This window comes from Mauremys reevesii, linkage group 24, assembly GCF_016161935.1.
Source record: "Mauremys reevesii isolate NIE-2019 linkage group 24, ASM1616193v1, whole genome shotgun sequence".
NCBI classification, from domain to species: domain Eukaryota; kingdom Metazoa; phylum Chordata; order Testudines; family Geoemydidae; genus Mauremys; species Mauremys reevesii.
In genome coordinates, this window is record NC_052646.1 from 6,873,217 (window position 1) to 6,893,074 (window position 19,858).

The 19,858-nt window shown below is 60.4% G+C and overlaps 1 protein-coding gene across 3 annotated transcripts in view; it reads left to right on the forward strand.

Annotated features, from left to right (window-relative positions):
- Positions 1-19,858, forward strand: part of ADAMTSL4 (ADAMTS like 4) — a 58,120-nt gene that overhangs the window by 18,290 nt on the left and 19,972 nt on the right. For all 3 annotated transcript variants that reach the window (XM_039512726.1, XM_039512727.1, XM_039512725.1), the window contains 4 exons: positions 5,840-5,909; positions 10,465-11,219; positions 12,206-13,544; positions 15,199-15,301. In XM_039512726.1, coding sequence (XP_039368660.1) covers positions 5,840-5,909; positions 10,465-11,219; positions 12,206-13,544; positions 15,199-15,301 — 2,267 coding nt within the window. The remainder of the gene's footprint in view (positions 1-5,839; positions 5,910-10,464; positions 11,220-12,205; positions 13,545-15,198; positions 15,302-19,858) is intronic.

Consider the following 19,858-nt stretch of genomic DNA (forward strand, 5'->3'; position numbering starts at 1 on the left):
CACTGTTGCCGTGACAAGGACACAAAATGCACCGAAAAGGGACCATCAGTGAAGCGAATTCAGCTCACTTCTGCATCGGGGATGTGGGAGCTTCCCTGCCCCGAGCCCCTGGTGCCCAGCACAAGGCCCGTCCCTGCGAGATGAAAGGGGCAGCCATGCCTCCGGCATTGCTCGGAGCAGAGGGGCCCGTGGAGGGGGCACGGATTAAGCCGGATTAAGACTGCGCCCATGGGGAGCTACGACGCCCAGCATCCCACGCGCCGTGTCAGGCCGAGATTGAGCCCCACACTGCACGCGGGGACCTGTTCGCTGGCGAGCCCCTGCATGGCCTGAGGCTGCCCCAGGCTGGGCTGGTCGGCTCCACAATGTCTCCGGGCGCTCAGATGGCGACCCAGATAGTGTCCACTGGCCTCCTAGCTTGGGATGTGGCCTTCCTTGCCCGCATTCCTTCTCCGCTAGCTCCCTTCACATTCCCAGTAAATGTCGTGAAACTTCCTCTGACAGCCTGGAGGGCCCAGCTCTAGCCAGGATGGCTAGCAGAACTGGGGCCAGATCCTCAGCTGAATCTGAATCTGCACGGGTGTAAATGACAGCACAGGTTGCCAGGCAGCGGAGCAGGAGACCCAGGGAGTTTCTGCGAGCCGACGTCCGTCTCTGACCCTGACTCTGATCACACTTAAACTGGGGTAAATCCAGAGTGACACCATTGTCAGTAGGTCAGAGTCTCAGCTGATATATATTGGCTGCAGCTTCCTGGACATCAGTGGAGCTGCACCAGTTTACACCAGCTATGGATCTGGCCCAAAATGGATATAAACTGGTGTAATAGAGAAGAGAATCAGGCCTCCTCTTTTTCCCCTCCGCGTCCAGGCGGCAGAACAGAAGCCTGGAGGCTTCTGCGTCCATTTAATTAGACAGCTGCAGAACACAAGTTGCAACAGTGTTTCCTCTTTCTCAGAGGCCAGATTCTTCTAGCTAATTGGATGCGTTCTACTCAGACCCTGTGCTACCGTCCTGAGCTGTTTAACCCAGGAGCAGCTGGATTGCAGGAGCGTGTGAGCAGCGGCGAAGGGGCTGGTGCCTGAGCGCAGAGTGGAGGTAGATGGGAAATGTTCTGGCATTGACTTCCTAGTGGGAGTCGCTATGGGACCAGGAGTCAGTGCGTGGTGAAGGGAGGCATGTTGCAATACAGGACACTTAAACGGTTTGTGGTTTGGGCTGTGAGATGCAGAGATCTCGGCTCCACGTTGAGTCTCGAACCAGGGCGGGCTCAGGGATGTGTCTCAGGCTGGGAGCAGATGAGACGCCGAAGAAGGTGCCCTCTCCAGGGGAGGTCAGGCCCAAGGGCCGCAGCTACTTAATTCCAACCCTGCCGAGGCGGTGGAGCGGTTCCCGGGAGCTCTCTCGAACAAGCCGACCTTTCAGACCGCGGCTCGACGCGCCTGCAGCTCCCCGTCCAAGCCGGAGGAAACAATAATAAACACAGAGCACGAGAGAGTTCATCTGTGTCGACAGCGCTTGAAAAGACCAGCAACCTTCAGCCCTCTTGGCTCGCACCCGGCTTCCGGCTGGGATCTGGGCTTTGCCACCAGTTCACTGCCAGAAACCATGGCACGAAGCTGAATGAGATCTAACAGGGGGACCTCGGAGGGGATAGAGGAGAGGGTTCGGTTGGGTTAAGAGCCCCAGGAAGTCAATCTGAGGCTCTGAATTTAAGACTTTAATCTGAATCAGAATTAGAATCTGAATCTACTCCGAATCCAAACTTTTAATCTGACCATGAATAATTTCCCAAGGGTGGAGGTGCATTCACCAGCCCTGGCAATTTTAAAATTGGATGTTGTTCTAAAATACATGCTCGAGTTCAAACGGGATTTAATACAGGGCAGTTCTCTGGCCTGTGTTATACGGGAGGGCAGATGAAAGGATCAGAGTGGTCCTGTCTGGCTTTAGAAGCCAGGATCCGGTAATCAAAAACACACATCTTAAATTGAATCTGAGTGAATCGAATTTGAATCCTGCATCTTAACTGGAATACATTTAAAATGAATTGTTACTGGAATCAGAACTTGATTCTTAGTCTTCATTTGAATACATCTCGTTTGAAGTTTACTTTGAATAAATGTAATCTGAATTTTACTCTGGATTTGGATTTTAGGCCCTGATCCTGTAGACGTTTACACAAGAGCTTCGTTTTATGTAGGTGGGGATTCCCATTGAAACGAACGAGACTGTGAAGTTAAACGGGCGTAAGAGTTTGCAGGGCCAGCCCTTCATCTTCATTTGAACCTAATCATTTGAATCAGCGTTTTAATAAATTTGAGCTGAATTTTAATCTGAACTGTAATTAGAATTGCAGGATATTTTAATATGAGTTTGAGCTAAAATGTCAAGAGTGCCTAAGTGGTTTTGGAGCCTATATTAAATTGATATTTAAACTCCTAAATCAGTTAGGTTACATCTACACTGCAAAGCAAATCCCGTGGCACTGAATCTCAGAGCCTGGATCAGTTGACTTGAGCTTGCAGGGCTCGGGCTGCAGGGCTACAAATAGCAGTGTAGACACTCCCGTTTGGGCCGGAACCCAGGCTCTGAAACCCAGTGAGAGGGGACGATCTCGGAGCCCAGGCTCCAGCCCGAGCAGGAGCGTCTACACTGCTGTTTTAGCCACGCAGCCTGAGTTACTTTACTTGGGCGCTGAGGTTTTCCTTTGCAGTGTAGACGTACCCTGAGGTGCTTTTGAAAACGTTGCCCTGAATCAATTTAGTTGGCATCTGACTCACTCCTTGATCAGACTGATTTTAACCCATCACCCTGAGCTCCGGATCCCACATTTGCTGGGCTCTGGCTGCAGGCGCTTCCCCGAACAACCGAGCAATGCAACCGCCTCAGCTCCCTGGGCTGCCTTCGGGGCCCCCACGCTGCCGCCAGCTCTCGCCGGGGGAAAGACGGAGCCTTGAACTCGGGGCTCGGTGGGCGGATGTGCGAATCCTCCTGGAATGTCTGCGCTGGTTTCGTCCGCCACCAGAGACCTTGGACTGGGGGTCAGATTCCCTTTAGGCAGAGCTTTTCCGGTCTCCTTTGGGCGGCGACTTTTCCCCCAGTGCTGCCTGTGGCCACTGGCCGTGTTCCTCCAGTCTGAAAATACCCTGTGCCCTTGACTGGGCCGGGCTGGCTTTCCCAGGCTGCTGGCTGAAGGAATGCTGTGGAAGATGTACCCTCTCCAGCAGGTTAACCCCTGGGGCCTCGGCCGGCTCCTGTGGTCGGCGTGTGCGGAGGATCAGGGGTCTTGCCCCGCATTTCCCAGGCTGGGGATGCTGCAGAGGCAGCTCCGGGCCAGACACCGTGGGCCGGGCACTGGGGCTGCGTCCAGCCCTCCCTTGGCTGCAGCAGGAGTCTCAGGCCCCGGTCGGCATTACCCCGGTCCGACAGCTCGGTGAGGGCCCCTGACGCGTGGCGTGGCCTGGCCCAGCCCAGGTTTACTCTGCAGGCACCCGCACAGCTGGCCGCTCTTGACATCCCCTCGCTGTGTTTGCTGCCTCCCCGGTGCCATTTGTGCCGCCTGGGTGTGAAACCGCCTGCTCCTTTGCCCGCCGCCCCTCCAACCCAGCCTGCATGTTGCGAGCACCCTGCTCGAGTCGCCCCGGGAGCTGGATCCCCTCTCTGTTCCCGGCAGGGCTGGTGGATCATCTGGCGAGTCCAGAAAAGGGTCAGGAATTCCAGACCCCAAAGACCAAATAATAGACTGGGAGGAGCCCTAGCCTTAGATCTCCCATCGCCGCCCTGGTAGGTGACTGATCGCCACCGCCCTGACGCTGCTTCTACCAGGATTTCGCTGGGAATGGCCTCTCCACAGACCCCTCGCTTGTGATCGCCCTAGCCACGGCCAAGCTCCTGGAGCAGACACTGCTGGGTCCATGGAAGGATTCCTCCGTTGACCCAGCTCCAGCCTTTCAAAGAGTTGGGGGAAAACCTCTTCCCTTGCTGGTGGGACAGTCTAGACTACAATGCTACAGCTGCTGTGCGGGAGCCGTGCCGCTGTGGGGTGGATGTACCACTCATCCTGCTGTCCCCGGGGCCGAGACCCGGGCTGAGGGTGCTGTCAAGGAGCAGGTGTCTTGGAAGAAGGACGGGCACTGATTTACCGTTCTATTTCCCGTGTTCTCGTCTAGCTTCCCCCCACCCAGTCTTTCGTCTAGTCGCCGTGAGGATGCCTCGCCCGTATTTTATGTCCGGAGAGCGCCATGTGCTTTGCAAAGGAGGGCGATAACCTTAGCCCCATTTTAAAGAGGGGGGAAACTGAGTCACGGAGCAGGGCTGGGACTCGGGCAGCAGTAGAGCTGGGACTAGAAGGCAGGTCTTCTGGCGGGCTAGCCGTGAGGGCGCGGTGCACTCCCGCTCTCTTGGGAGGAGCGGTTGGCTTTGTAACGTGCAGCCAGCCAGGGACAGGCACCGGGGCAGCTCCCCCCTCACTGCCCTGGAGCTGCGGCCCCCTCCCGCAACCCCCGGGCGAAGATGCGCTGTTCAGACCGGCCCTCGCTCGGTTATGTGAACGCTGCGGCCGCCCCCGGCTGACTCAGGGTTCACGAGCAGTTCGGCTTCCCGTTTTCGTGCCGAAAGGAGCGAGGGGGCTCTTCCCGGCGGGGAGCGGGGACGAGCGGGTCGGAAAGACGATGAGTTGTTATTTTGCTGTTTGGAGGAGAAAAGAGAGAGAGAGAGAGAAGGTGCTGGGCCAATTTCTGTGAACTCATCGTCCGGGAGGAGAGTGGATGACTCAGGAGGCAGCGATGGAGTATAACTAGGTCACTGGTTCAAACGGGAGCCCCCGTTCAGATAGTTCTGGGGGTGCATGGGCGGGGGGGGCCTTCGCTGGTCTTGGTTTGTGCCCCCCTCCAGAGTATTGGTAGGTCTGTATGCTCCGGGGTGGCGCCTGACGTTGGACGTGGTCTCTCCCCCCCGCTTGGAATTTTTTGGCAGCGACGCCCCCGGGAATTGGGATTACGGGACCTTTTCATCTCCAGGGCGCTGGTTCGTCTCCAGTGCTGGTCAAGGAGCGTGGTGGGATTGGGGTAGGGAGCTGCTTGCTACGCGGACGCCAGGTCAACCCTTCCCCCCTCCGGCGGCATGGGAGTGGCTCAGGGCTCCAGGTTCAAATCCAGCCCGGGCTGCTAGCCACACAAAATCGTGGCCAAAGCGTTACTGAGTTGGAGGAGCTTTTCTGAGTGCTGCTTCGAACGCCGGAGTCCTCGAGGGGTTTGTTATTGTAGGGTTGCTCCTGAGTGTTGGGGCTGCCTATACAGGCTTGTTGTTGGAGAGTTGCCCATGAGTACAGGGGCAGCACGCGCAGGTTTATTATGGTAGGGTTGCTGGGGCAGGATGCTTTGCTTTTATGGTTTCCCAAACTCTGAGGCCAACAGGGACCATTGTGATCCTCTAGTCTGCTTTGTTATTGTAGGGTTGCTGTTGAGCGCTGGGGCGTTGGCGCTGGTGGAGGAACAGGGCGTCCTAGCCACAAGGCAAGAAAGCATCGCTGCTTTGGGTAAAAGCTGTACAACAGATTACACGGGCCAATAGCAGAGACGCATGGAGGAGGCTGGCCAGCCTGGGGGGGTGGGGGGGTAGACACCCCTGTGTTACCGTGAAGAGCAGATCTGGGCACCTCTCCTCCTCCTGGATTCGCGCGTGGAACAGCCACTGAACATTAGCAGCTGTGAGGTGTTGGGATAAGGGAGCTGCCCAGGAGAGCGAGGGGTTAACGGAGACCGAAGGGAGCAGGGCATTGGAGCAGCAGGGTGGGCACCTCCTCTTGCTAATGGCAGCCTCTCTGGTTTCTCTCCAGGCTTGGCGTGCCTGGACTGGCCCTGGCTCTGGCCCTGCTGACGGCCCAGCTCTGCCAAGGCAGCAGGAAGGTGAGTCACCAGACCAAGGATCTTATAGCTGGGCAGGGGGGCGAGATGGTGGGGTGGGGGGGCAGCTTGGGAAGCAGAAAGTTCGTCCATGAGTGATCTCACCAGCCCCAATGGCACATGTGCATCGCCACCTCCTGGAGTCATCACCCGCTAAAAAAGCATCAGGGAACTTGGCTGGGGCATCCCTCTTGGGGTCTGCTGCTGGGCAAACGGGGATACACCCCGGCCCCCTCCCCCGGAGCCGGGCTGGGACGCTAGGCAGGGTTGGGGACCTGGAGACCTTTCTCCTGGAAAGCATTGGGGAGGTGCCCCCTAGGGGGCGCTCTCCCTTCTGTGCGGGTGACGCCAAACGTGCTGGCTGCACCTGGTCAGTCACAATCTCCTGGTGCTTTTTGGGGGGTTGTACTGGCCAGTCCTAACTGGAGGTAGATGGTGTTCTCCCTCCATGAACCTCCCTTGGGGCTGGGTATGTTGTACTCCAGCACTGCATTGCCTGGGGTGTTGCTGTGGGCTGTTAAACAGCTGCCATGTTCTGCCCCAGAAGTGGCTAAAAATCAGGCAAAGCAGGAGCAAGTGGGAATGGTGGGGCAGGGATAACCCCCTGGGGCCTGGTTTTCAATGACGCTGAGGCTCCTTTATGCTATTCAGGCAGGAAACATTCCCCTGAGAAAGTCCTCATCCCGGGGCCTCCCCTGGCATAAGCATCCGGCGCTCACCCTGCTCCCAGCCCCCTGCATAGGGGGTGGATCTGGGATGTTGCTCCAGCACATTGTGCTCTGGCTAGTCTCTGCTTCCCCCAGCCCATATGAGGCTGTGAGAAGCAGAGCATGAGTTAGAGCAACCTCAGGGCTGCTCTGAATTACACCGAGGGCCCGGCAAGGCCCTGTGTGCAGGGGTCACAAGTGTAGTGGAAAGTCACAGTGTTGCCACAGCCGCTGGGGGGCGGGGGGGTCTCCTGGGTCAGGACTCCTGGGTTCTAGTCTCAGCTGTGGGTGGGGAGTGGGGTCTATCTGTTAAAAGAAGGTGGGTGAGCAGTCAGGACTCCTGGGTTCTATTCCCAGCTGGGAGTTGGGGGAGATGGGGTCTAGTGGTCAGAGTAGGAGGGGTGCTGGGAGTCCGGACTCCTGGGTTCCATTCCTGATGCTGGAAGGGAGTATAGTGTAAGAGTCAGAGCACCTCCCCCCCCACCCCGCATCCTGATCCCATCCCTGGAGGAACAAGTAAAGATCAGGCCCTGGGTTAACCAGTAGCAGAGGAAGGTACAGAAATAAGTGGGAGAAAGAGGCTTAAGTTTCGTGCCAGATTCTGCCCTGGGATTTGCATACGCCATGGGAGCTGCATGCACGCGGCACCGAACAGGGACGGGAGCGCACTAAGTGAGCGAGGTGGGCAGGTTCTCCGGACAAAAGGCCTCTTCCTTTCACCAGATTCTCCGTCTGGGGGGCTCTGCGGGCAGCCTGCATGTCAGGGCTGCCTGTGGGCTGGGGGAGAGGCCGGAGCAGGGGCGACGTGTGTTAAAACACAGCATCACATCATGGGCAAAGTCCATGAGAAGCGGGATGCTGCGGGGGAGGGGAGCTTCCGAACCACCGTCATCGAGGAAATTCCCAAAGAGCCGAGCCAGCACGCAGTGTCCTCCCTGCGGCCTTGGTATGTTGCAGGGAGCGCTGGCGGGGGCAGGAGCAGCATCTTGTCCGCGTTAGGCGTTTACAGCCCGTGGAAATCAGCAGCAGTCTGGGCTGAGGGGGAAGCCAAGCACTCTGCGGGGTGGGGTGGTTCTGCGTGTGTTTATCCGGGGCAGCGTTGCCAACCTGGCTGTGTGGTGCAAAACGGAGCTTTCCCTGGCTCCGCCGAGCAGTCCCCCCTCACCCCCCGCCAGCCCTTCCTGCACCAGTGTCCTTAGTCACCAGAGGCCCCCGCGCAAAAGCCAAGTCGTGAGCCGACGTTCGCTCTTTGCCCTGCACGTTGTGCCCAGTCAGTGAGTGACACACGCAACTGGGCTGATCTGCTGGCGTTCTGCGCCCGCATGGGCACCCGGCCGCACGAGGCGCCAGCAGTCGGAGGATCGGGCCCTCGGCTGGGGGAGTTTGGGATTTGGAGTGGCGGGCCCTGCTGCTAGGGGTGTGCGGCTGAGGCTTGGGGGCAGCGGAGCAGGGGCTCCGGGCGTCACTCAACAGCTGGCTGTCATCCTGCCTGGAAGCCCCCCGATGCAGCCATCTCCTTCGCACATGGTCTCAGCGTTCAGCTGTTACTGACTCAGGGCAGGGCAGGGGCGAGCACCCTGGAGGTGAAAGGCTCCCTATCTTGTTCCAAGCCAACCAGGGCCTCGCATGCAGAAGCAACCCAGAGAAGAGCTGATTAATAATCCGATAAAACAAGCCCTAGCTCGGCTCACCAGCAGATCTCAAAGCGCTTTGCAAAAGGGGTCGGTATGAGTCCTCACTTTTTACAGCGGGGGAAACCGAGGCACGGCCCGGGGCCGTGACTTGCCCCAGGTCACCCCACAAGCAGCACTCGGCCTAGATCCTGCGTGCCAGGCCAGTGCTCTGCCTACTCCGCCACAGGATTACGGTAGCATTGAAAGCCCCCAGCTGGGCACTGCAGAGATACAGAGTGCGGGACAGTCCCTGCCCTCTTGCTCACAGTCTGAACAGCCAAAGGGGAAACTGAGGCTCGACAGCCAGCCACAGTCACCCAGCAGCTCAGTGACAGAGCTGGGACTAGAGCGCTGTAAGCAGCTGCCCAGAGTCTTTGTGTGAAGGGGCAGCAGGGCTGTATCCAGGCCTGCCCCCACTGCTTATCCTGCACTGGCAGCTCCGCTTCCGAGTGCTGGAAAGGCTCTGAGGCATCGTGGGCCTGAGCCCCAGCGGCCGTAAATCGGCTTTGCTCCAGATCGACTCCAGTCGAACGGCGCCCTCGGCTCTCAGCCTGGCTGTGTTGTTCCTTAAGGTGCCGTTGTTCTTGGGGAGGAAGGAGAGGGGGCCCCAAATCTTTTGAAATCTCTTTCCCTCCGCCCACCTCCACTGCTTCTCCAGCCCGGGAGGGAGCAGATGAAAGTGCCGGGCACAGGGCGGCCGGGTCCCCGGTGTGGAACTCCCGGCCTGGCCCGCTGGCGCTTTCCAGCGTCCCTGGACATGAAAAGAAAAGCGTGAGAAATTTCTGATGCGGACACGGGGGCCTGGATGGGTTCGTGGGAGGAGGTTGTGTGACGGGGGCTCTAGATTACTGGTCTGAATGCAGCCTGGAGCGTTACTGGGGGACAGTCATTATGCCCATCTGGCAGCTGTGTGCCATTGGCCGGCATGGAATGAGTTGCTAGTTCTCAGCCTAGGACCAGTGTTGCATAGGGGCTAGAATCGTGGCGTAGGACTTAGGAGACCCAAGTTCTACCCCTGACTGCCCCTTGCTCTGCCTCAGTTTCCCCATCTGTCAAATGGTGATGAGATCCTGACCTGCTTTGCACTGTGCTTTGAGATCTCCTGATGAAACGCGCTCTACGAGCGCCAGACGTCATTGATGCTTCCCCTGGAGATGCTGAGCCTTAGCAGAATCTCCTTTCGATGACTGAGCTATAAAAAAAATACATAGCGCCCCCCCCCCCCCCCCCCCCCGGGTGAAGCTAGCGGGCTGCAGCCAGGCTGGCTGGCTTGATCTGAGCCACTAGAGCAGAGGTCCCCAAACTGTGGGGTGCAGGAGGAACGTTTGGAGGGGGCAGCGGCAGTGGGTCTAATAGCCCTCCCCACGGTACCTGTGCCCTTGTTAAAATCCAGCCAAGCACTATCTGTCTCCGAGGCGCTCCTGAACCAGGCCAAATATTCTGGCAATCGGTGAGCACGTTCATTTTCTTAATTTCCTTTTTTGGCTAACGATGAGCCCTCCAGGCCAGGGGCCTTTGGGATGTTGTAGCGAGGAGGAGCGAACAGCTGGGCAGCGATAAAGTCTCCAGCCTGCTCCCCACAGCTGGGCCCGCCCCGCCTGGCGTGGGATTGTCCCTCTGTCTGAGGCACCCGGGAGAGGCCAGGCCAGGCAGAGCCAGCTGAGGCGGGGGGTACGGGGAAGGGCCCTGCGTTAGGCAGCAGGGACACAAAAGGAAATGCTGACTGGGCAGGTCTGTGCCCCTCAACCCAGCCCGTTTCCCTTCAGCCCCGTCTGTTGGCTTCTCTTCCCCCTGCTCTGGTCTCTTCCCAGGTACCAACCCTCCTGCTGCCGGATCCAGGAGGCTCTATCTGCCCAGATCTTTCCGTCTGTCCCAGCCCCAGAGACCTGGGCCAAAGCTGCCCCTTGGGCACCCAATGCCACCCCTGAGCCCTGGCTGCTGGGTCAGGCGTTACGCTGTGTGGAGGGGGTGACGCCCCTGGTCAGATGCTCACGGGGTGGAGGTGGGGGCCTGAGCCCACGCCAGCGGAGTGGACGTCCTCTGCTGTTAAGGGCCATGGCCAACCGGAGGGTGTGAGAGCCCAGCTGGTGCGGCAGCGTCACCTCGGCCTGGAGCTGGGGACAGGCCCCTCCTGAGGGAGCCCCCCGGTGACCGGTCCGTCTCCTTGTGCCCTTGCAGGTCCCTCAGCGGACGTCTCGGCAGGTGCCCGAGGAGGACGGAGCTGGAAACCAAGCGGCGGGTGCCTGGAGCAGCTGGGGCCCGTGGTCATCCTGCTCCCAGCCCTGTGGGGTGGGGGTCTTGGAAAGGGTCCGCACCTGCCTGCCTCCCTATCAGCGAGCCCCCTGGGGGGGCCCTCATGGCCCACACACGTACGCCCAGCCCCGGTACCCAGAGGAACGGCCCAATCCTTACCGGCCCCGGCCGTCCTACCCCCTTCACACTGATGGGGAGTCAAGGGCGCCTCTCTCCCCACCGGGGCCTGCCCTCCCCCTCCACAGCGGCCCCAGCCACACCCGGGCGGCTCCCCCTCCCGCCCGCTATGGGCCCCAGAACAGGTACATCCGCCACGAGCTGCCTTTGTCCCCGCTGCGGGAGGCCTCCTCCAGCCGCAGGAGGGACCCAGCCCTCGCCCCCAGCGCCCCAAGGCAGGAAGAGGACCCGTCTGGCAAAGCAGGAGCCTCCAGCCGCGGCCTGGCCCACTCTTCGCGTCGGCTGCGCCACCCGGATGCCCCCGCCACCCCCCGCCCGGAAAGGCCCTTCAGACGCGGCAGCTCGGCACCGGCACGGCTGCCCGCCCAGGACTCACTCCCCCTCTTCAAACCCGAGCGGCGGGGCAGCCACGAGGCGGGCGGCGCAGCCAGCAGCTCCCGACACGGTGCCCTCGAGTCCAAGTGGGTGGTGTCCCCGACGCAGGAGTCCCGCGCCGCCAGGAGGTGAGAGCCGGGGTCCCCTGCGGCACAGCCTGGGTTCGCGACCTGGGCGGGATGGGAGGTGCGAGAGAGGGAACCGGCTGGCTCAGGGTGTTGGGTCAGGTGCCATTTGTCCTCCAGTCACTGACGGGTGTGGGGGGGTCCCGGCACCATTCCTACTGCCCTGGCCTCTACTCTGAAGCCCCCCTCCCAGCTGGCAGGCTCGGATCCTAACTTCCATAGGTGCCAAAATACCTTGGATCTGGGCATGGAGACCAAACCACCCGTGTCTCCACAGTGGGGTGTGAGCCCTGTCACTGTCCTTGTCCTGGGACCCTCAGGGCTGCCCATCCGGCAACGGCCCCCAGGGCTAAATCCAGTCAGAAACTAAAAAGGAGCCAGGTGATCTTTGTGAGTGACCCAGGCCTCATCACCATGCTGTTGGGGCACCTCAAATGCACTTCACCTCCCAGCCCCTCCACGAGGCAGGGCTGTTAGCCCCATTGGGCAGATGGGGAAACTGAGGCACGGATGGACTAAGGGACTGGCCCAAGGTCACGCAGGGGGTTAACAGTAGAAGGAGGAACTGAACCTGGATCGCTTTAGCCCCAGGCCTTAGCTCTAACCACTGCACCATCCTTCCTCCCATGCTTCCTAGGGGCTCTGCACAGGGCCAATCTTGCTCTCTCGGCACATACTAGCTAGGAAGCAGTGTTGTGTGTTGTGTGTGACCCACAGCTCCCGCACAGCGTCACAAAATCAAGGCCACACACCGCCGCACGGTGACGGCACCTGGAATGCCCCATGGCAACAGCAGGGAGAGAGCGCAGATCCTCCCACTCCAGAAGCCTAGCCCCACCCCTGCTAAACTATGGGAGAATCCCCTGAGCTGTGTGCAGTACAGGGCTCATGACACAAGGTGTGCCATTCTGAAGCCACCCAGGTCCCTGGCTCCCCCTTTGCTCTGTTTATGCAGGGCCTGTAACAACACGTCCCCCCCCTCGTTGCAGGTCTCGAATTCGAGAGTCGATCAAACCGGGGAAATATGGCTACGGGAAGGTGCCCTTTGCGCTGCCCCTGCACAAGGAGGTGGCAGAGGGGGGCACGCCACGGTTCAAGAGACACCCAGGGCCCTCGAGCGACCAGCCACCGCCGCCCACCAAGACTCCCAAGCGCAAGGCCAAGGAAGCCCCCAGCCGGGAGAAGGAGCCGCCGGCCAAGGGCGAGCACCATCCGCAGCACAAGCAGAGGAAGGCCATGCCAGCGGAGGACTCCGCGCAGCCCCGGCTCCAGGCTGGAGCGCTGGCGGAGAACATCTCAGAGCTGGCAGGGCATAGGGCGAGGCCCAGAAGTGGGGGAGATGGGCCTGCTCCACACCACCAGCCCCACACGGCCGAGCAGGGCAGCGCTGGGCCACTGAAGGCCGAGGCCACAGCCAAGCCCCACACAGGCCCCTCGGAGGACAAGGCGAGTCCTGGAGAGAATCGGGAGCCAGCAGCAGCAGCCGCAGAGCTGCGAGGGGCCCGGCATCGCACCGCGGAGGGCACTCCCCAGCCGGGCCCCTCTCCCACGGAGCAGCCATCCCTGTTCGTTGGCTGGGCTCTGGCGGGCACCGTAGGGCCCGGCGGGGGAGAGCCAATGGCTCTGGAGGAGGCGGGTTCGCAGGAGTCGCGCCAGAGGGCAGGAGCGCAGGCGCCCGTCAAGCGAGGAGATGGAGACGGTCCCGGGGACGGCGCAGGGGGCACCCAGCAGCCTTCCCGCCCTGGGACGCCCGCGGCAGAGAGGGCCCCGAGCAGCGGCCGCGCCCCTTGGCCACGGGGGGAGCTGCGCCTCAGGCACGAGGTGCTGAAGAACCACAGCTCCGCCCTGGAGGCCCAGCTGGCGCCCAAGGGACACGGGGCAGGGGGTGGCCACAAGGAGGCGCCAGAACTCGGCCACCCCCGTCCCCACTCCCACCATGGGGCCACAGGAACACCAAAGCCCAGGCCTGAGGCCACCCACCTGGCCCAGCCAGAGGGAGCAGGCCCTGCCGACCCCCCCGCGCGCTCCCATCCCCACCAGCTGGCCAGGCCCCGTGCTCAGAGACAGAACGAGTACCGCCCGGGCGGCGACGGCCCCCGGGCCTCCCAGAGCCTCTTTGTGGAACAGCCCTCGCCTCACCGGCTGGCAGAACCGGACATCTGGCTGCTCCACCACGGCAGCCCCGTCCAGTTCCAGGCCAGGGGGCAAAGGCCCAGGCTGGGCCTGCACCTGGGCCCCGAGGTGCCCCAGTGGAATCTCTACCACCCCGGCACAGAGACCTTCCACTGCGAGGGGGAGAGCAAGCAGTTCAAAGCCTGCAGGCAGGAGGTAAGGGCCTCTGCTTTCCCTACAGGAGCGCCGGGTGCCTCCCCCTGATGGGACTAGAACTTAGAGCCCTGTGCTTCAAACCCCCTACAGGAGACTCTCCATTCTTCACTAGCAGTATAGGGCATAAGACACACAGGTGATTAGCTCTGCTTTCCTCCAGGAGAGAGCAGTGCTGGGTACACACCCCCACCCACTTTATTACAGTATTAGCCACCCCATTTTACAGGCGAGAGGGGAAGTGACTTGCCCAAGGTCACCCAGCCCATCGGGAAAAGAACCTAGGAGTCCTGACTCCCTCCTCCTCCACTTTAGCCAGCGGGACCAAACTATCTTGTGGGGCCTGCGTCCATTTAACAGTAAAAGGATTCGAGTCCATCTAGGGAAGTGGCCGCTGGCGGGGCTGAGAGCGTCTGAGCTGGAAAGGCAGACGACAAGCGATTCGGTTGCTAATGGAGTTTTTCCTGCCAATTTGTCCTTTTTTTTTGGTTTAATAAACAGTGAAAAATATACAAATGTCAGGCCCAGCCGGTTCCAGGCGAGCCCGGCCACCGTGCTCCGAGAGCGCAGGGCTTATAAATCACCCGTCCCACTCGTTTATACAACGCCGGCCAAACCTCCCCCATTGGCTGGCGGGAACTTGCTCCTGTAAATAGCCATGCGGGGCTGGAGGTGCGGGACAGGCCCCAGAGCATGCTGGGAGAGTTACATGGGCTGTTGGGAAGAAGTTATTTAGGGGCCCCATTGTCTGGTGACTTGAGGTCATGCCGTTAAGGGGAGGGAGCCAGGACGTCTGGGTTTGCTCTGTGAGGGGAGTGCGTTCCAGTGGTTAGAGCAGGGAAGGGGGCTGAGCAGGGAGTGTGGTTTGATGGTTAGAGCAGGTGACTGGGAGGCAGGAGTCCTGGGTTCTGTTTCACTGGTTCTCTCTTGGCCCCGGGCGAGTCGTGTCCCTTCCCTTTGCCTCAGTTTCCCCCCTATAACGGGACAGCCCTCTCCTGCCTCACCAAGTGCAGCTCCAGGAACATTTTAAAAACACCTGGAGATCTTCACAGGGAAGGTGCCCAAGGAAGGCAAAGAAAGTGCATTCACAGCCCATAGCATCTTTCCCCTCAGCTGGGGCCTCGAGGGCTTTGCTGACTCAAGGGGTTGATCCCTTCCATTGAAAGATTGTGGGATGGGGGGTGACTAAGCAGTAAGGGGGAAAGGGGATGGGCAGAGAGTGGAAGGAATGGAGTAGGAGAAGAGGGGAGGACGGATGCCAGAGAGGAGAAAGAAAGGATCATGAGCATCACATGAGCAATCCCTGATGAACAGCTGCCATGGCCCACCCCAGAGGTGGCTGCATTTTGGCACTGGGTAAGCAACCTCTGTTACAGCGTTGCTACATGGCTCTTAACCAGGTGCTGCCCTCCCACCCCCACCTCATTTCAGCAGTGCACAAGTGATCTCTGTGCAGCATTGCCGTGTGGCTGGTAAAGACCTGCCATGCCCCACCCCAGGGGCAGCTGCATTTCAGATCCCAGGGTATTTGTATCTCACACTGGTGATGGGCACTGATATAGCAACACATGCCCCCACAATGGGTAGCAGTGTGGAGACCTGCTTGGCGTCTCCTAGTGCCATATTCAGCTGCATCCCAGCCTCCTTTCCCTTCCAGCCGTGCCCAGCTGACCAGCCCGACGCCCGAGCCGTGCAGTGCGCTGCCTTCAACACCCAGGAGTTCATGGGCCGCCTCTACCAGTGGGAGCCCTTCACAGACGGTAAGGGACTGGGAGCCGGGACTGGGATTCGGTGTCCCCATGGTTACAGAGGAGGGGGGAGCCCAGTGGACTCTCATTGCTCTGCCATGACTTGGCATTCCCAGGAGGTGCCTGCATCTCTGGTGGGCTGGCCCACACCCTCCGGGTGTTGATTGCTCCGGCTGCAGAGTCGCAGGGTGAAAGGTCCTTGCTCTCCGATGGCTGTCGCCCTGAGACCCTGGACTGCAGCTGGGGCCTCTCCGCTCCCTCCCCCAGGGCTGAGTGTGGCACTGCAGAAGGGCCCTGTGCTCAGGGTTTTATCTCGGGGGCTGTTGGCCGCGGCCCCTCTCGCTCTCTGGGTCCTTTCCCCTTCCCTTGCTCCCCCGCGGGCGCAGGCACTGCTCCCACCCCCCCTCGTTCCTGGCAGCTGGATTTGGTCTCTGCACCTGGAGGACACATTCCTGCAGCTGTCGGGCTTGTGTACTCACACGGTGACGGATGGGCCCCAGCTGGGCCAGGGCGTGTCTGTCCTGTCGGCTCCAGGGTGACCCACGCCGATGGTCTTTAACAGACACCCGCGTGTCCGCGTCTCCCAGCCAAGGGAGTGGGTCAGGGAGCTGTCTGGTGGTGCTCGGCTGAGCCCGGCAAACTCGTTTCACTGGTGATGGAAGCACACTGCCCCGCTCCCCTGGAGCCTTTCCCACTGCCTGGGTCACTCTCTGATGAGCCGGTTAGTTCTCAGCGCTCGTCTCGAAGCTGCTCGGGAGCGTAACCCGGGCCTGGGGTTTGGACAGGGGGCGGGCTCATGCGTGTCCTTCTTGAGCATGGCAGCAGTTCGGGGGCTGCTGTGTGTGGAAGTGATTGCGTGTGCGGCATGTGAACAGGTGGGGCAAGGATGGTGCCTGGACGGATCTACACATATGCTTTGTGTGTGTGTCCCTGGCTGTGTCCACGGGCTCCACCTTGCATGTACTGCGTGGATCTGCATGTGTGTTTCATGCGAGCACGGACTGCGTGTGCCTTACTGGCTGTGAACATGTCTGCAGGGAAAGGGCCTTTTGTCTCTTAAATCACCAGTCCAGGGCACTTTGGAAGCCAATTAGCTGGAAAACTTCTCTCCAGGGAGGCCGTTGTGCTGAGGAAGGGGGTGGAGGGTTCCCCATGCCGGGGGCTGGGGTCCCAGCAGGGTGCTGGGACATTCTCATTTCCTGCCTCAGTCCCTGACTCGCTTGCTCACTTCCTTTCGCTTGTGTCTTTAGCAGGAGTGTGGGAGAGGGGGCACGGGTGGGGCGGGGGGAGGGCAGGACCTTGACACCTCTCAGGTCTCGGGGGCAGCTCCAGCCGGGCTGGATGGGAATTAAATAATAATCCGTACGAGCACAGTGTCAAAGTTTGGAAAACACTTGGCTCTGAGTTGAAGATGATTCTGATCCAGAGAGGGTCTGGAGGCGGTTCTAATCTGGGGGAACCAGGCACCAGTTCTGATCTGGGGGAAGCCAAGGGCTGGTCCCAATCCAGGGTGTGTGTGTGTCAGGGAGCAGTTCCGATCCAGAGGGGACCAGGGGCTGAATCTGATCTGGGCGGGCAGGGCGATCTGGGGAGGCTACGGGCTTCGTTCCAATTCCGATCTGATCTCTCAGTTCTGAGCAGGGGCATCACAGCCAGTTCTGACCTGGGGCACTGGGGTCACTTCTAATCTCATTCAAACTGGTTTGTCCGGTCACTGCTGGGAACCCTGGGGGATCTTCTTTTAAATCAGTGACCGCCTCTGGGTGGCAGGCAGCAGCTGTAACCTTTCTGAAATGCCGACCCCTAGGCCCCACGCCCCTCCCAGAACCAGAGATGGAACTCAGGAGTCCTGACACCCAGCTTCCTGCTCAAAACACTAGCAGCAGCTGATTTGGGAGTGAGGAGTGCCCAGGAAAGCCCATGAAAGGAGCCCCTCTGTGCCCCACAGTCCCTGGAGGCCAAGCCTCATGCTGAGACATTTCAGGACCAAGCAAATTAGATGGAGAAAGGTAGAAGCTGGTGCGGGGGTGGGAGGGGGCGAATGGAGGTGGGAGTCAGCCCCTCATCTCTGTGCTGCGGTGCCCACTCCACCCACCTTTCCCGCCCCACCGTCTGTGCCCAGTCCCCACCCCCACCCCCATCCATGGCGCGAAGGCTGGCAGGCGTTTTTTGCCGAGTTCGGCAGATCCAGCCTTTTCGGCCATAATCCCCTTTCTCATGGCCAATGGCCTGTGCAGTAATTGTCGAATGGCATCAGCCCCGCGCCCGGTCTGTTATTCTACGCCCCGCCGGCGCTCTCTGCCCAGCTCGGTCCTCAGGCAGGGCAGGGGCGGCGGGAATCCAGAACCCACGCCGGGTGCCAGCAGGCGCCTCGCTGGCTGGCTGCCTTCCCCGACTCTCTTCTTCGTTCTTTTCTTTCACCTTCTCTTTTCTGTCTCTGTCATTCTTTCTCTCCTTCCTTTCCCTCATTGCCTCTTCCTCCTCTCTCGTCTCTCTCCTCCATTCATCTTTCTTTCTTTCTTTCTTTCTTTCTTTTCCCCGCCCCCAGCTGGCACCCTCCATCCCTGCAGGACCCCTTTACAAACAATCCCCTGCCAGAGCCCCCTTGCCCACCCTGCCGGGCTTTCCCTCCCCCGGCCACGTCCCCGGAACGGCCCTGGTCTAATGATGTGCATAGCAAATTGATTAAGCGCTGGAAGATTTATAACCAGCTGACGCTACACTGTTTGTTGTGCGCCAGGCGCAGCAGAACCGAGGGCTGTGCGAATCTGAGCCGCCAGCCCCTCTGCCTTCCCCGGCATGGGGAGAGCCCATCTCACGGCTTCACCCCACAGCCAGGAGCTTGCCCCCCTCCCCAGGCCTTGCCCACAGTGGGTCTGGCACTGGGGTGGGGGTCGTTAGCCATCAGGCTGCTGCCAAGAGGGTGTTTATCAGATTCCTTTCTAAACCCAGCCAAGCAGGTGACAGCAGCATCTCTGTTAATAACCCTTTGTCCTTCTCCGGCCCCGGCTCACCGAGGATTTCAAAGCACTTTACACAATGGGAGGCAGGGACCGACTATTTTACAGGTGGGGAAACTGAGGCACAGAGCAGGGGGATGCGACTGGCCCAGTATCACACAGCAGGTCAGTGAAAGAGACGGGCATGGAACCCAGGAATCCTGGTGCCCAGTCCCCTGCTCTAACCATGGGGGCCACACTCTCCTCCAAAAAGCCAGAAATAGAACCCAGAAGTCCGGGCACCCAGCCCTCCCCATCCGTATCCCCAGGGCTCTGGCATGGGGCGTGCCACTCCCGCGTGGGGCAGCCAGTTCCAGGGCAAACGGCTCTCTGAGCTCGCCCCGGAGCCGGGTGGCAGAGCCCTGTGGGTGGGGGAGTGCAGGGGAGCTAACGAAGCCCTGAGCGTTCATTAAACAGTGTTCTCAGCGGGCGCCGGCCCTTTCCCCGCGCTCGGTGGTGCAGGCCCCTAAGCGGCTTTACCCAGTTAGTACAAGGACGTGGCTTGTTAACGGCTCTGCGCGGCCAGGGCTGGACCAGCCGGGAGTCCGTGATTAGCTCAGCGCAGCTGGGGCCTTTCGGAGGACGAGCCGTTGCTAATCCGGTTCCACAGCAGGATCAAAGGCAGCCGCCCCCGCCTGGTGCCTCTGGGGAATCATTCCAAAGTGGATTTGCTGGTGCCACTACAGTTCAGATCCGGCACTGCCGTATCCCCAACTCCCAGTGATGGGCCCGTGGGCGAGAGGCTCACCCCTGTGGGTCGGGGCCCAGATCTCCCATGGGTCAGGGGCCCAGATCTGCTGGTGCATCCCCATGGGTCAGGGGTCAGAATCTCCTGGCGTGGCCCAGTGGGGTAGGGTCCCGGATCTCCTGGCGTGGCCCAGTGGGGCAGGGTCCCGGATTGCCTGGCGTGGCTCAGTGGGGTGGGGGCCCAGATCTCCCGGCGTGGCCCAGTGGGGCAGGGTCCCGGATCTCCCGGCGTGGCCCAGAGGGGCAGGGGCCCGGATTGCCTGGCGTGGCTCAGTGGAGTGGAGGCCTGGGTCTCCCTCAGCTGACCAACCGCTCCACCCCCCTGTGCTCTGCCCCATGTGTCCCTTCCCCGCCCCATCTTGCATTGTAGAGCTGGCCCTGTAGGTTCAGAGCCCAGCACTTTGATTGAAGGGGGGGGAGTTGTTCTATCTCTCAGCTCCTTCCAGGGGCTAAAGCTAGACAGAGCCCATCCAGATGTGCAGGATCTGCCCCCCGTCCCAGCCCGATGTGCAGGATCCACACCCCTCATCCCATCCAGACGTGCGAGATCCTCCCCCTTCCCATCCAGATGTGCAGGGGCATGCCCCGCACATGCACTCCCCACGCAGCTACCTTTCTACCGTCCATGCCCAGCCAGCCCTCGGCTGCCGAGCCCCGCCGCGGGGTGAGGACGTGAAGCATGAATAGCATTTCTGTTCAAACACTGTGTTCTTTCCAGTTGGCCGGGGGAAGAGCCGTGGCCTCCAGCCGCTGAGACAGCACGTTGGGAAAATAAACTCTGGCGGGGTTATTATTATTAAAGGGTCCTGCTCCCCCCGAGCTG